A 16,100-nucleotide genomic window follows, 5' to 3' on the forward strand; every position below is an offset into this window, starting at 1 on the left:
AAAAATTGACTATTTGGTCATGTTAGGGGGCCATCCTCTGAACTTGAATCCATATCCGCCGCCCCCTCGTGGTTTTGTCATCCCTAATTCCCTATCACAAACGAAGCTAGAAAGTTTACTTTGACAATGCAAATCTTAATATATTTGCATTCAAGTATGTGATATAAGATATTTTTAATTTTTGCATGGGCAAATATCTAAACTTATAGGGAATATTTTTAAAAATTTTCAATTTTCTAAGGGACAAAAATCTAAAATTACAGAACTGTGAAGGATCAGGGGGTTCAAACGGTTGTCAAAAAAATCATTTGGACCAATTTTGCTTCATTTTTCACGGGATGTAATTTACTTTTAACAACTTGTAAATGTAAAATAAAATTTTATAGACCTCAAATATGGTGTTAAAATCGATGTACAAGATGTAATTTGGGACATATATATATATATTTATAGCCAAATTATGGCTGTCAATCTTTCGGTACGATTAGAGGTGGCAATTTGGATTGAAATCCATTTATCCATCCATATAAACCATAATTAAATGGATTTGGATTATCCATTTATAATATTGGTTTTAAATGGATGATCAAAGTAAAACCATTAAATTAAATGGATTTATATGGATTATCCACAAAAACCACATATATCCATTTACTTAAAAACCAAATAAAAGAAATGGACAGCAAATGACTAAAAAAGGAGCTATCCTAAAATTGAACGTTGGGGTGTGAAAATGCCGTCCCCGTGCTCCCTCGTTTTCACCGGTTTCGTTCCCTCCTTCACGGCCACCGCCATCGCCTCCCATTCCCCTCTGTTCTAATCACTACTTAACTAAATCCATCCTCTCTGTCTGCATCCTCCTAAAATTTTACCCAACCCAGGATCCCAGATCGAGTGAGGATGAATTTTGCGGGCAAGTGATCGGGGGTAAATCTTCATCCTTTTCTTGCTAATATCTTCGTCTTTGTTTTCCGTCTGCGCTTAAATTGTTTGATAATTAGGAGGGAACGGGTCTGTCTCTGTTTCTGGTTCTAGGTTGTTGAGTTTCCAATCAATATTTGTTAAATCAAAGCTTTTGGGCTGGCTAATTAACTTGAATTATTGGGGTTATCGCATTTCATTTGCATGTAGCTAGCTGCTGTGACGACTAGGAGTTGTAGGTCTTTTGGTTGTAATGCTAAAACGAGTGAGATTCGGTTGGCTTTGAAGCAAACCCATTACTTTTTCCCAACGATTCCTTGTGGAGGATTAGAGTGCAAGCCTGGCACCACAGAATTTGTGGTTCAGAAATCCCAACTAAGTTGGGAAGGGACTTGTCAATTGGCACTACAAGATAAAATGGATACTTCAACGAGAGCTTCCCTGGAGTCACTGATACCTGGAATGAGATTCTGTACAATATTTTTCTCTAGAATGATTCATGTTATAGCAGACAACTAATTCCCAGGTCCTTATTCCTAGTTGAATTCATTACTGTGATGAGGACATTAGGAAATTTAGGTAGAGTTGTTATGTCTAACATTAATTAGAAGACATGACATATGATTGCATGCATCGAAATCTGGCAAACTGATCAAAATTTAGTTTTTAGAGTAAGTAATGCATGATAAATTGCAAGCTTGGGATTTCTGGACTTCTAAATGCTTAATGTTATCTTAATCCTTTCCTCTAACTAGTATTTTTTTGCTGTCATTTTGCACTTAATGAGATCTGAATTTTTTTTTCTATTCTTTGGTGCAATGAATATTAGGTACTTGTTCAAATGGAAGGAGAAGAAGAGCACAATGTTGAGCGAGTTTCATCAACAGATTCTATACCTGAAAGTGGAGAGGCTAACGGAGAAAGTTCAACCAAGCGAATTAGGAGGCAAACATCAATTGCTTGGGATGGTTTTGATACTGTAGCAGTGACTGCTGATGGAAGGAAAAAAATTAAGTGTAAATGGTGTGCACAAACATATTTATTAAAAGGTAATTCTGGAACATCTAATATGCTCAAGCATTTTGAATCTTGCAAGTGGAGAGAGTTGAAGAATACAAGCTTTGGGGCTCCTTTGGATCAACATATGTATCGTGAAAAAATTGCAGTTGCTATTATAAAACACAATTACCCTTTTGAATTTGTGGAACATGAGGGCATTCAAGATCTGCATAACTTCTTATGTGAAGAGGTAAAACCTGTATCAAGAAACACAATCAAAGCAGATGTTGTGAGAATGTACTCGAGAGAAAAAGAAACTCTTAAACATGCCTTAGAGAATGTGAAGAGTAGAATATGTTTGACATTCGATCTATGGAGTTCATCCACTACAGATGGTTACTTGGCACTTACGGCTCATTATATTGATGAAAATTGGGTGCTCCAAAAATGGATATTGAATTTCCGTCATATTCCTCCACCACATAATGGTGTCTCTTTGGCAACAAGGGTAATGGATTTACTCAGAGAATGGGGAATTGAAAAGAAAATTTTCTCATTGAGTATGGATAATGCAGCCTATAATGATGTTTTGGTGAATGTTTTGAAGCGTCATTTGAAGATTGCTGGTCCGTTGGTGTGTGATGGAGAATTCTTTCATGTGCGTTGTGGAGCACACATTCTAAACTTGATAGTAAAAGCAGGTTTAGAAATAGTTGAGCAACCTCTTTAAAAAATACGGGAATCTGTCAAGTATGTTCGGTCAAGTGAAGCAAGAAAAGTCAAATTTGCTGAATGCATTGCTAGAGTCTCTATCAATTGTAAAAAGAAAGTTCGACAAGATATTTCAATAAGATGGAATTCAACATATCTTATGTGTGAATCTGCTTTGGAGCATCGATGAACATTTCAAGAATTGCAGTTAGTTGATCCAAATTATAAATGGTTTCCAACAGATGAAGAGTGGAAAAAGGTTCATCGCATATCTCTGTTTTTAAAACCGTTTTATGATATCACTACATTGTTTTCTGGATCTCATTATCCTACTGCTAATTTATATTTTCATGGGGTTTGGAAAATTCAGCAGTTGATTTGTGAAGAAATGCATAGTCAAGATGATGATTTTGTGCAAATGGCTATGAAAATGCATGATAAATTTAACAAATATTGGGAGTGTTACAGTTTTGTTTTGAGTTTTGCCGTGATATTGGATCCACGTTTTAAGTTGCAATGGGTAGAATTTTGTTTGACAAAGATATACCCGAGAACTTTTTCTACACGTGTGAGGGAGATTCGTGAGAAACTGCATTTGATGTTTGATGATTATATGCAATTATATCCCTCAGTTATGGCAGATTCATCACAAGTAGCATCTTTTAGTGAGGGAGTTTCTTCTAATCTTGTTGATGAAATAGATGAGTTTACCATGTATGAAAGTGAACACTATAATTTGAACAGGAATACATCACAGTTGGATTTGTATTTAAATGAGAATAGGTTTCCAGCAAAAGAAGATTTGGATGTTCTTCAATTTTGGAAAGAAAATAGAAATCGATATCCAGTGATTTCATTGATGGCACAAGACATTTTGAGTATTCCTATTACTACAGTGGCTTCAGAGTCCGCTTTCAGCGTTGGCGGTCGGATTATCAACAAATATCGTAGTACCATCTTGCCAGAGAATGTAGAAGCTTTAATATGCACTAAAGATTGGTTATATGGTGAAAAATGTAAGTATTTTATATATTCTTTATTTTGTTAAAAATTTCTTTTACTGCACATAATATTTACGGTAGTTAAATTATTATTTTTCTTTATTTAGAAATGACTTATTTGCTGTTTTATGATATTAATATAGTTTCACAAGAAAATGCCGAGGAAGAAGCTGCATTAATTACAGATTTTGCTCCATTAGTTACAAAACTTCTTGGCTCCAATAGGGAGGTTTACGAAGAGGAAATCTAGTCATGTGACTTATTGGATTGCTCAAAGGTAATATGGTTACTGATTTATGAAGCAATTAAGTATTTTATTAGAGTGCCTTCATGGATGATTGGATGGGATTGTAGACTCGTAGCTGTTGCTTATTTGGTATGGTTTCTAGTTTTGCAGCTTCTTGATGGGGCCCTTTGTTCGTGTCTTCTTTCACTCCTTAGGGACTAGTATTCACTGCCCTTGCTGGACTAAAAGAGGAGCTGTGTTTTGGGAAGGTTATGATCTATAGCACTACAAACTTCTCAGTGGCAGCATCATATGCTTCCTAGGCCATGTTGTGTGTAATTTTTTAGCATGCATACTTTCTCTGCACTTTTGTTTAGACCATATCTCTACCAAGAAATTTTAATCATATTAGCATTTCTTTATAGCATCCTCTAATCACTTTTTCTGTTTGTTCTTTATTTCTTGCAAACTTTTGTGTTTAAATCTAATTTTTGTGAACTTTTTTTAATGCCGAAGTTAAAGGAGTATTTAGCTCATATGCACTACAGCTGAAATCAAGTACTTGAGCTGTAATGCATTTCTGAATTATGACAAGTAGTTGGAATTGCATACATAAATTGTAAAGCATTTAACTTCTGCATTCATATGCTTCCTTTGCCCGCTGCAGGTACCATGCCATTACCAGTGCTTACTACAGAGGAGCTGTTGGTGCTTTACTCGTGTATGATGTCACTAGACGTTCTACCTTTGAGAATGTTGAGAGATTGGATGCTGTTCAAGCTAGAGCTTGCATGGAAATCTTCAAGGACAATGGCTCTTGCTGCATAAGTCCTGTACATTACATCGTTCAACCAGCAATATTGTTCATTTGATTGTCCTCTTTGTCTTGGATCATATAAGATGACAGTTACATGGAAATACTTTAGTATTTTCATGAAATTCTTACTTGGTAGGATCAGGAATGGGTATAGTTACTTGGTAATACAAAAAAAAAAAAAAGTAACCAAAATATATAAATGGATTATAAATGGATAATTGGTTTTTATATAATCCATTTAGATCCATCCATTTAGATCCATTTATTAAATGGATCTAAATGGATTGGATAAATTTCATCCACCATCCAGTAAGTCAAAACCAATTATGAACCATTTATCCATATTGCCACCTCTAGGTACGATTGCTACTTGGCCCAACCGTGGGGAAATAGGGCGGTGGCTCCTCCTGCCACTCCTCCGGTTCCCTCTATGATCGCCTCACTACCTATTGACTCAATCCGAATGCTTCATTCTAGAGTTTTTCTTAGCTGAGATTAATACTTGTGATAATTACAAGTCGGCAGCTGAATTTTTTTTTTGTTGAAACGATAGAATTTTTCTATCGAAATTGATCAATAAAGACCGTCACATATTTTAATAAATTTTGTGAGAGGTAAAATTTGAACCCTTAAACTTCCGCACCAGGTTTGAGATGACCACTGGCGGCTGAATTCTTTGACGAATAATTTAACAAAGGTAGCTGTCCCTACGGGCCTACGCAATTTGACAATATTGCTCCATATTGTCATTTATGGAAGTGCCGGCATTCACGAAGTGGGATTTTTGCTTCGGCAGCCAAGGCTTCCCCCCCCACCAGAGGGACAGATAAACATAACGCAGTGATGTTGTTTTGTTGAAACCACTGAGTTCCAATCTGCAACGGATCTTCTGTCCCAATTCATAATTTTGTATATTATTCAATTAATAGTTATTGGATCTTTAGATAACAAAAAAGAATTAAAAAATGATATTTATGTAAAAGAAATAGAAATATAATAAAAAGCAACACAGAGAGTGACACAGAATATGGGACAGAAGATCCATTGCGATTCCCATCCTCTTATATGAGAGCAGTTACTCAGGGCCATAAAAGATCTTCAATACTACTCAATGAAGAATTTAACTTGTCACATCCTGAGATGTCTAGAAAACGTAGAGATTGGGAGTTTTCCATATCTAGGGAAGCATCTAAATTAGAGCAGTTACTCTGGGTCAGGGTAAAGTGTTGAAGAGATGCAAGGCTCTTCAAATTCCTCATATAAGCCAAACTTCCGCATTTCTTTATGCTTGAGAGATAATCAGAGTTGGTGGATATGAAAATAGAAAAGAGTTATGTGGAAGAGTTTTTTTTTTTTTTCCTTTGTTTTTTTGAACAAAAAAAATACCCAGAAGACTGGAGGAAATCTAAACTTACAGGAAGCAGTGAAAGTCCAGAGTTATAAATATAATGTCATTGATTTTAATCATGGGCATGTGTGCAATCTCCTCTGCAGCAATCGGTGACAATGTCAATTAGTAGGTATTTGAAACTTAAAATGATCAACAGGTGAAGATTTAAGTAAGATTAAATCCTATATACACTGACAGTGTATACACTATTACCGTTAGATCTATGACATATGTACAAAAATTAAATTTCAAATTCAAATTTTGCATAATTGTCATTCATTCAATGTTGACAGTATATACACTGTTAGTATAGGAAAGATTAATCTTTAAGTAAGTAATGGAGTCAGCCCAAATTTGTTCATCAATGGGTGAAAATCATAGCGTTTTGACCTTTTGAACATCATAGGCTATGAATACATAAGCAAGCTTTTCTCATTGCTAACTTTATGCATCATTTCCAATTAGTCTGAAGGATGAAATATACTACTCAATTACCTCATTTAGTTTCCAAGCACCAAGAATCTGATATGGGATTCTGACCCCTTGGAAGCACATTAACCTATTACTCGGCATGTAGCCACCACGAGTTGAATGAGCAACTAATCTGTCCAAAGAGATAGAGAGTTTCTCATGCACCCAAACTAAATAGCATTCATACATTTGATTAAATATTAATGTGTCGTTTTTTTATCCATGAACACTAATTAGAACCTTACAGCGGAATCAAGAACCTTCTCATTTCTTACGACTACTTTTGGAATCTCACATGAAGCCCATTGGCATCATTACACTAGACATTCTGAATTAGAAATAGGGATCCAAAGCAGTCCTCAGCCCATTGTGTGTGCGCTGTGGCATGCGTCTGTAAATTACCACAGAGTAGTTCATTTTGACAAATGAAAGATCTTCTCTTAACAACTGTTTCAAGCATTATTCTTGTTCAAATGCACAATCCGCTAGCCTTATTGGATCTCAATATAATTCTATTGTTTGCATATATACATGCCGTTGTATAGTTTCATCATTTGCATAACTGTTGGTCCCAGTACAAGTGCACAACAGGTCCTCCATGTACTTGTTCAACAATCTTTATCAAGTTCCTCGCAAAATCAGAATAAATAAAGTTGGTAATAGCTAGTTCTGAAAGCAAGACTTGGAAATTTTACAAGAGGTAATAACCATGCTGTTCAACATAGTTAGAACAGGTTTCATCAAAATCCCCCAAAATGTCCATCTGGCCTCAGCTCACCGCATGCAAGCTCTGCTGCACCATCGTCGATTCACAGGCACTCAGTCATTCATAACTGGACGGATGCTGATTCTCAATCTAACACAACAGGGCACTCAAGGACACTTAACACCGTAAAATGAGTTGTCTGGTTGCATATAACACTGTAAAGCTGTAACTCAGGTGTCCTCATGGAAATACTTTGGTCGGTCTTGGTGAGGAAAGGTTGTTGTCCCTGCAGCATAACAGACATGAGCTCAACAAATAGGCAGTCATTTGCTGAATCAGGAAAGGGAAAATAGTAGAACGTGTAAGAATTAGCTTAGCAAGCTATTAAATGCCAAAAACAAAATCAAGCTAAGTGACTGCAGCTCAATTATGCGTTGTTCATAAAGGAGCAGGTCAGAGATGTTAGATTTTGTTGGCCCGAAAATGCCAATAAGGTTGATTACATAACAGAGAACAAAAGTATTTCTAAGCATTTAGCTACAACCTTGTTTGAAATTGTGAGCAACTGCTTCTAATAAAGAATCCCCAGAGTCGAGAATGAATGACAAAGGGTCAAGTAGATAAGTTGTTTAGGATCAAATGCAGTTGCAACACTGGAAAAGCCTCCTTTGGCTCAGGGAAAATACCTATACTTGGGATACTTGAAAAGAAAATTTTTATTCAATTCCTAATCATTTGTAATTTTTCTTTTAAAAAACATGCTCATGTCTATTCTACCAATTCGATGGCAGGGCTCACCCAAAAAAAAAAAAAAGTAAATTTTCATAGTCCACTACTAAAAACCTGGTGCATTGAAGTTTTTTAGATGATGTAATGAATCGTTTTATTTTTAAAAAAATAAGTTTATTAATACTTATAATCTATGTTAAATTTTCTGAATCGTGTCCAAGAATCAGAATAAGACAATCAGCAGACATCTGGTATCAATAAGGCAGCTTGAGAAAACAGAATAAGTAGGATAAAACATTGGCAAAATTAACTTACAGGGCGGTTTGTTTCCCTAATGTGAAACGAGTCAAACTTTGTTCAATCGGTATCAATAAGGGGAATACATGCAATCTTGGGCCACTTTTCGCCACTTCCTTTGGTGCATCTCTCTGCTAAAAGAGGACAGTCGGCGATATACAGTAGATTTAAACTGGTGAGGTGTTGTATTGCTTCTGCAGAGGGCAATTGTTTGAGGTTAGTGCAATTGCCAACGCACACTTCTCGAAGATTTTGAAGGCTACCTATCCACTTTGGAAGAACTTCCAACCCCTCAAACTCCCGTATCTCTAGAACTGTCAAGGTAGAGTGATGCTGAATTGGTCTGGAAGAGACGTGATTTTTGGCCATCCAAACAATTCAAGTTTTTCCAGAGAGAAGAAATGTTGTTTTGCAGAATCACCATCATTCTTGGTGATGGAGTCTGGCCACGGGAAATAATCAAGGTTGTCAGAGAAGCCACCGAGTTCCAACTCGCAGAGGTTGGCAAGATATTGTAGACCCTTTGCCCAACAACCAGGGTCGTCAGAAAAGATCGTCAACCGCTCGAGCAATGTGAACTTCTCAAGATTATTACTCAATGAAGTATTCAACTTATCACATCTTGAGATGTTTAGAGTATGTAGGGATTGGGGGTTTTTCATATCTAGAGAAGCATCTAAAGCAGGGCAGTCTTCTAATCTAAAGCAGGGCATTTTTCTAAGGATGAGGATTCAAGAGATGTAAGGCTATTCAAATTCCTTATACATGCCACAATTCCGCATCTTCGTATCTCTAACTCCTCAAGAGATGTCAAGTTCTCCATATCTGGTAAAACAGCCAAACTGGGGAGCCTTTCGATTGCCAAGTACTGGAGATTAGGGAATACTTTAATTGATGAGGAAGAATTCGAGGGAACCATTGCATTTGACCACTCCTCTAGACTATCCATGTCCTCCAACACAAAACGCGATAGTTTTGGAAACAGATTGATTGGTTTCGCCTCTCTACTACTGCTCCTGGCACTATCGAGATGTTCAAGACCGTAGAATTCAGCCCCAATGCGTTTCACATTGTGTAAGGACACCATCTCTAAGGACTCGAGACAAAACAAGTCCCCCCAGTGGTAGTACTTGTTCACACTTACCCAATATCTCCAACCTGAGGTGTACCAGATTCCGAAGTACCATCAAGTGATCCTTTGCTACCATCCACAATGGAAACCTTGAACCTTTGAAACCCCTAATACCTAAACTTTTCAAGTTTGGGTGAGGTTGGAGACCTTCCATGGCACTATTGATATTGTTGTCGTCACAATGTTCTTTCGTGTCATCCCATGAAAGTCTTATTTTTTGGACAAATTTGCTTTTGCTGCTGATTCAAAGCTGCTCACATTCTCCAGTCCAAATATTTCTAACTCGCCTCAGAGGTTGCTCAAGTGTTCCAACTCCTCAAGTTGACATCCCTTGGCTTGGCTTACCACAAAGTAGGGCAATGTCTGAAGATTAGACAACTGCCCAGTTCCAGGGAACAAACATGATTGGACCAAAGCAGCACGAAATAAAAACTGGAAATGCCTCAAGTTAATTAAATTGCTAAACTTCTTAGGTATCTCCTTCACGCAAAATACTTTCAAGGTTATCAAATTGTAGAGCTTTGTGATGGAATCTGACAGAGCAGTGACACGAGTTTTGCTGATATCAAGATGTCTTAAATGTTTCATATCACCTACTGCATTCGAGAGATGAGTACCATTCGTGCAGTCTACTTTTAATACACAAAGGTGTCTAGACATTTTGGAGATGTCTTCGAGCATGCCATCACCCACAAGATAAAACGTCTGCCAATTTGGAGGAATCCCTTTGATATTCTTGAGCATCTTCCCTCGACTCAGAATGATGGTCAAATGCATAACTTCATCATCATGACTGACTTCCATGCCATCCTCCGTATTTAAGCAACAGTTATTTGACACTTGCAATGAAAGACCATGCACAAGGTCGTGCATCCGGCAGAACTTGGTTTTGTTAATGGAATTCCCAAAAGTGGCTTGCAACAAAGAACTCCGAAATAATATGTTGAAATAGTCACTGCCTATATCCTCCATTTGCAAATGACCTCCTCCCTTGGCATCATTAATCAATCCTTGGATCATCCAAATCTGTATCAAGCTTTCTTTTTCCATAACAGTGTCCTTCAGGAAAATGGAACAACTTGCAAAGCATTGTTTCATTGACAATGAAGGTAAGTTTTCATAACTCAGCTTCAGGACAGAAAAGACTCCATCTGCAACATTGCTTGACTTATTCCATATTTCACTTTTCTCAATCGTCAACCATTCTGAGGCATCCTTTTTAGAGTACAATAGACCCCCAATCACTTTGATCGCTAGTGGCACATCACCACACTTTTTCAGTATCCTTCTGCCAATGTCCACTAGATCTAGAGTCTTGGTTGCACCACCGTCTGCAAAAGCTAGTTTTTCAAACAACATCCAGCTATAATCATCTGAGAGGATCTCTAGATGATACAAACCAGATGTTTGCATTGCTGAGGCTACCTCATCACTACGTGTGGTAGCCAATATTTTGCTTCCTAGAGCACCCCCTATTGCCAGCAAACATTTCCTCATGCGATCCCATTTCTCTCGATTGTCATTCCAAGCATCATCAAGCACAAGCAAGTAACTTTTTCCTTGCAAATTTTCTTGAAGCCTCCTCACCAATGCTTCCCTGTTTGTCGTCTCAGCGTTCTTTTTCCCGAGGGATTGAAGCATCTCATTCAACAGCCTTTCCACTTTGAAATCATCAGACACACAAATCCATATTGTTTCATCAAAATGCTTCACTACACTCCCATTTTTTAGCACCAGCTGTGCAAGGGTTGTTTTTCCCTGGCCACCCAAACCAACTATTGACATGACAGGTAAATCCTTCTTATAGTCTGAGCTAATTAACATCCTTACAACATGAGATTTCTCAACTTCCCTTCCCATCATTTCCGACTCATCCATAAAAGGATCAGTCGACCGATCCTCTTTGTGATCAGCAGATGTCATGGTTAGCTGAACTGGATGAAGCCCTATCTGATTTGCTTCTCTGTAAGCTTCCTCTAGAGATGCGCTAACATTCTTGATCTTGTTAGCCATCTCTAGATGAAAGGAAATAGGATTTGAGGAAGAAAAGAAGTTGCGTACCTTGTCGCGCTTCCGATTCTCAACCTTCTGCTGCAAAACTTCATATCCGAAGTCATCCAACACGATCTCAGCATCACGTGCTACGGACTGGAGCCTTTTCAGCCAAAGCTGCACGGCTTTGCTTGTTGATTTCTTGCATTTAGCATCAAAAATCAAAGCTTCCACCATCTCTACTTTCTTGGCAAGCTTCTGAAGGTCTTTCTTTACACCCCATACCCGGCTGATCTCGTCGGCAGTAAGCGGAAGTATCTTATTCAAGATTACACTAACAAAACTGAGTACAGCTTCAGCCATCTTCAGGGAAACTCTTAACAGATGGAGGTAAAATGCTTTGGTTGAATAGTTGGACTACTTTTTGCAGCCAGAGATGGTCAACATTCAACAGGTAAAAGTTACAAAGCACCGAATCCATTACTTATCTTTCATTTTTTCCAAAACGAAATTTCCTAGTATTCACTGAAAGAATTATTAATTATATTCTAGCCGTACATTTTTTTGTTTGTCGTTTTTTTTTTCCTTGGCTTTTGGTAGGGTCTTCACATGTTAAAGCTAGGACAACAATAATTAGAATAGTACGAGTGAGATTCCCACACAAAGGGTGTGAAAAACTAAAGAAAAGTTTTGCCCTTGCACAGACAAAGGGTGTTAAACGACACAATCAACTGAATATTGCAAATATAATATACACAATACACGATGCATATTTCAAATAATGAGATTACAAGGACTTCATTCATTTAATCCAAGTGAAGTTTATTTAATGACTGAATTTATTGTATTGAGATATGTGACTGTTCTACAGATATTTTAGCACAAAATTAAAATAAATTAGTAATTGACTAAGTCAAGTTCTTAGAGTTGTTCCACACTTGTTGTTTTTGACTAGTTCAAGTTTGTTTTTTGTTCTAAATATTATGTTGAGATTTGTTAGGAGAGATTTGGATAGTGTGTTGAGGTTTGTCACGAAAAATTTGTGTAGACTTATTACTTACACTTTCGATTAATAGAGACATATTTAATGAGAAATCTAAAATCGTTTTTCAACTCTCAATACAAGTCTTAGTAAACTATTTTTTTTTTTTTTTTTTTTTGCAGTTCTAAATATTGTTTTAGTAGTTTAAGCTCTAAATTCTAACATATTGGTGGGTACTACAAAATAGAGATGTTCCAATTTCTCTTCAGTACGTGCAAATATTATCACTTACAAGAAGCTAGTGTTGAGTATAGGACCAAGAGTTTGCTTCAATCCAATTGAAAGCAATCGGGCTCAACAAACCATCAGGAACGCCAATGGAGCTGACCAAGAAAGGTGCAAGTGGTCTCAGTTCCCCTCAAATCCAGCATTTTCTATTGAAAGGTGGAAATCTGAGTCATCTTCCAAATTCCAAAGTAACGAGGGCATACATCGATTTTAAAAGACCTAATATGCCCTGCAAAAAGATTCATAAACAACCGTTCACATGGTGAGATCTGCTGGGGGATGGGCATCCGTCCCACATCGCTAGGATGTGGGTTCTTTGACCTGGACTTAAGGTCCACGGGTTTGCCTTCCAGTTATCAATTGGTTGGATAGGTAAGCTTTGTAGGTCCCCTTAGATTACCTCTTAGATCCTCCTAGCTTTAACCCTCAATTATATTTAATTAGTTGGGTGTGTGTGTCTTATATTTTTTTCGATAAAAAAAAAACTAGTCATGCATTGTAAGTTGACATTTAACCGACTGTGGAAATTGTTCATTTTATTTGTCAACAATCAATTGTCAACTAATTTCCATCCACGAACCTGCAACATGAACTCAAGATATGAGGATAAGCCCTGGAGAAATATCCTTCCCTTACGCATTGTCTCTAATTTAAAGCCATAAAAACACTCTCTGCTCCTCTTGTTTTTCATATAGAAAGGGTAACCCTAGAGCTTCTGTTTAGGATGCATTACACCAGAGTACTTCACAAGCATGACAATTGTTGTTTAATCTAAACACGCCGACACATACAGAGCATATGACTCCCATAGAGCTGAAGATTCTTAATCATGTCATTCACAGGGAAGAGAAGTGTTCTGTTGAGAAATTTGACAATTGAGAAATTAGGAAGGTTGGGGGTAATTTGCCGTTAGACATAAGAAACACCGGCTTATCCATTCTGAAATGCGTTCATCCATTCTTTAAACACACAATTTTTTTTTTTTTTTTTTTTTTTGCAAAATGTTGCAATTCAGGGGTGAGTTGTAATATTAATGGTTATAATAGTTGGTCACCTTTTTCTTTTTCTTTTTTTTTTTTTTATCTTTTTTGTTCTCATCTGCTGTCCTAAGTGCAGCAAATTAAAAAAAAAAAGGGTAAACAACAAAAAAGTCCTCTATAGTATAGCTATTTTATAGAATAATCCCCTATGATTTCAATTCATACACATCGGTACCTCATGGTTTGAAGTAAAGTGAAAAATCAAAGGAAATTGTTAAATTCAATGCGTGTGATGTAAACGCGCTGGAAATGGGCGTGGTTCTTCCAAAAAATAGTTTTTGAAGGCAAATTTTGATCTAAAATACCTATTTTATCCCTCGTACCTTAATAAAACAACCATGATTCTTTTTCAAATTTGTTCTAATCTTGTAGAAATCGACGTTTTTTGTTTATATTATTAGTGAATGAAACTAATGAATCAAAAATCGGTTGTTTTAGGCTATTTTGTCGCTTATATTATATGGGCATTTCTGTCATTTCACTCAAAATCGTTTCTTTTAACGATTTCCGTCAATGTTCAAATTACTTCAAATCATGAGATACCAACACATATGATTCGAAATCATAGGGGGTTTTCTGTAAGATAGCTATACCACAAGGGTTTTTTTGTTGTTTACCCAAAAAAAAAATCTTCTTAAGAAAACTACCTTATGTTGGTGAAATTTTTTATCATGTCATGAAATAATCCCAGCAATACTTACAAAATTTCATTCTAGTCCTCAAATTGGAGATATACATAAGTTGAAAGTAGGACTGAAAGATAAACCAAACTATTTGATACTCGAATTGAATTTGGTTTGGTAAGAATTCATTCAAATTTGATTCACCAACTAATTAGACCAAAGATAAACAGCGTTTTATGTTTGATAAACATTCAAACTCGATAAAAAAAAAAAAACTTGGTCAAACTTGATTTAGTAAATAAATAAACCAAGTTTGAACAAAATTTTAAATTTGTTAAAATTTTAAACTTGTTAAAATAATTAAATAAATTTGAACACTAGGATGTTCGACTTGATTAAACTTGTTGACATCCTTAGTTAAATACAACGAAATACTTTCTCGTTGTCGTTGCATTCACTATATCAGATTATACAATAAGATTGTTCTAACTTGTAACTTCTTAAATTCTGCAAATTGTCTAAGAATTAAAGAGTAACATTATAACATAGTTAAGGATAGAGCTGCCTCTGCTAATTAACTGACTTGCTTTACACAAAATTTTTTGTCTAGAGGGTATCCAAAAATTGACTATTTGGTTATGTTAGGGGGCCACCCTCTGAACTTGAATCCATATCCACGCCCCCTCATGGCTTTGTCATCCCTAATTCCCTATCATAAACGGAACTAGAAAGTTTACTTTGACAATGCAAATTTTAATATTTTGCATTCAAGTATGTAATATATGATATTTTTAATTTTTGCATGGGCAAATATCTAAACTTGTAAAGAATATTTTTAAAATTTTTTAATTTTCTAAGGGATAAAAATCTAAACTTATAGAACTGTGGAGGATCAGGGACTCAAACGATTGCTGTTTGAGTCGATTTTGCTTCATTTTTTACGGGATGTAAATTACTTTTAATAACTTGTAAATATAAAATAAAATTATGTGAAATTCAAATATGGTGTTAAAATTGATGAATATGATGTAATTTAGGACTTATATATAAATATATATTGGTCAAAACACGGCTGTCAATCTTTCGGGACGATTGCTACTTGCCCCAACCGTGGGGGAAATAGGACAGGTGGCCCCTCCTGCCACTCCTTCTGTTCCCTCTATGATCTCCTCACTACTTATTGACTCAATCCGAATGCTTCATTCTAGCCCCTCCTGGTACATCGAGTGGTTTCGGTCCCTCATCAGGATATATCGATCACGATTCGAGTCTCAGGAGTACCTTGCTCGAAGTTCAGCTTGGACGCCTTTCCCCGGGCCCTGGGGGATTACTCGAGTTTCAAGGCCCGGATACCCTTAGGCGAAAAAAGAAAAGAAAAGAATGCTTCATTCTAGAGTTTTTCTTAGCTGAGATTAATTCTTGTGATAATTATAAGTCGGCCGCTGAATTCTTTGACGAATAATTTAACAAAGATAGCTGTCCCTACAGGTCTACACAATTTGACAATATTGCTCCATATTGTCATTCATGGAAGTGCCGGCATTCACGAAGTGGGAGATTTTTGCTTCAGCAGCCATGGCCTTTTCTTTTCCCCCTTTTTGGGGCATGCGACCAGAGGGAGAGTTGCAATAAACAATTTCTTCCTTATTTTTCCCTTCCAAAAACCATTAAAGGGTTAAACTTTATTTTATTTTATCCGAAATACTCAAAATTAAAGGTATTAACCACAATCCAATTATATTGATCCGTTGAAACCCGCTTACTAATAAGTGGAC

General features: G+C 36.5%; 2 protein-coding genes across 3 annotated transcripts; one reads left to right on the plus strand and one right to left on the minus strand.

Moving 5' to 3' along the window:
* The first annotated feature begins 687 nt into the window (after positions 1-687).
* On the plus strand, positions 688-4,803 carry LOC113700480 (zinc finger BED domain-containing protein DAYSLEEPER-like). Of its 2 annotated transcripts, none has more exons than XR_011818012.1 (6): positions 688-927; positions 1,751-2,890; positions 3,528-3,647; positions 3,776-3,909; positions 4,022-4,127; positions 4,526-4,803. XR_011818012.1 is itself a non-coding variant. In XM_072058425.1 (6 exons), the coding sequence occupies exons 2-4, from the start codon at positions 2,874-2,876 to the stop codon at positions 3,880-3,882; spliced, it is 396 nt and encodes a 131-aa protein (XP_071914526.1). In that variant the 5' UTR covers positions 688-927; positions 1,751-2,873; the 3' UTR covers positions 3,883-3,909; positions 4,022-4,127; positions 4,526-4,803. The 2 variants fall into 2 exon arrangements, 1 of the variants encoding a protein (XP_071914526.1); XM_072058425.1 differs by having other exon boundaries at positions 3,376-3,647.
* Positions 4,804-6,952: 2,149 nt separating this feature from the next.
* Positions 6,953-11,899, minus strand: LOC113702393 (putative disease resistance protein RGA3). Its single transcript, XM_027223585.2, has 2 exons — positions 8,287-11,899; positions 6,953-7,528 (listed from the first exon to the last, which is right to left on the minus strand). Exon 1 carries the CDS (start codon positions 11,753-11,755, stop codon positions 9,689-9,691), a length of 2,067 nt encoding a protein of 688 aa, XP_027079386.1. The 5' UTR covers positions 11,756-11,899; the 3' UTR covers positions 6,953-7,528; positions 8,287-9,688.
* Positions 11,900-16,100: the final 4,201 nt, after the last annotated feature.

The sequence above is a fragment of the Coffea arabica genome, chromosome 7e, assembly GCF_036785885.1.
Source record: "Coffea arabica cultivar ET-39 chromosome 7e, Coffea Arabica ET-39 HiFi, whole genome shotgun sequence".
Classification (NCBI taxonomy): Eukaryota; Viridiplantae; Streptophyta; class Magnoliopsida; order Gentianales; family Rubiaceae; genus Coffea; species Coffea arabica.

Bases quoted from the DNA above. Each gene is read 5' to 3' on its own strand.
- LOC113700480 (XM_072058425.1), top strand. The intron at 3,648-3,775 runs GTAAGTATTTTA...ATATTAATATAG, and splicing joins TTGGTTATATGGTGAAAAAT to TTTCACAAGAAAATGCCGAG.
- LOC113702393 (XM_027223585.2), bottom strand. From the start codon at position 11,755: ATGGCTGAAGCTGTACTCAGTTTTGTTAGTGTAATCTTGAATAAGATA.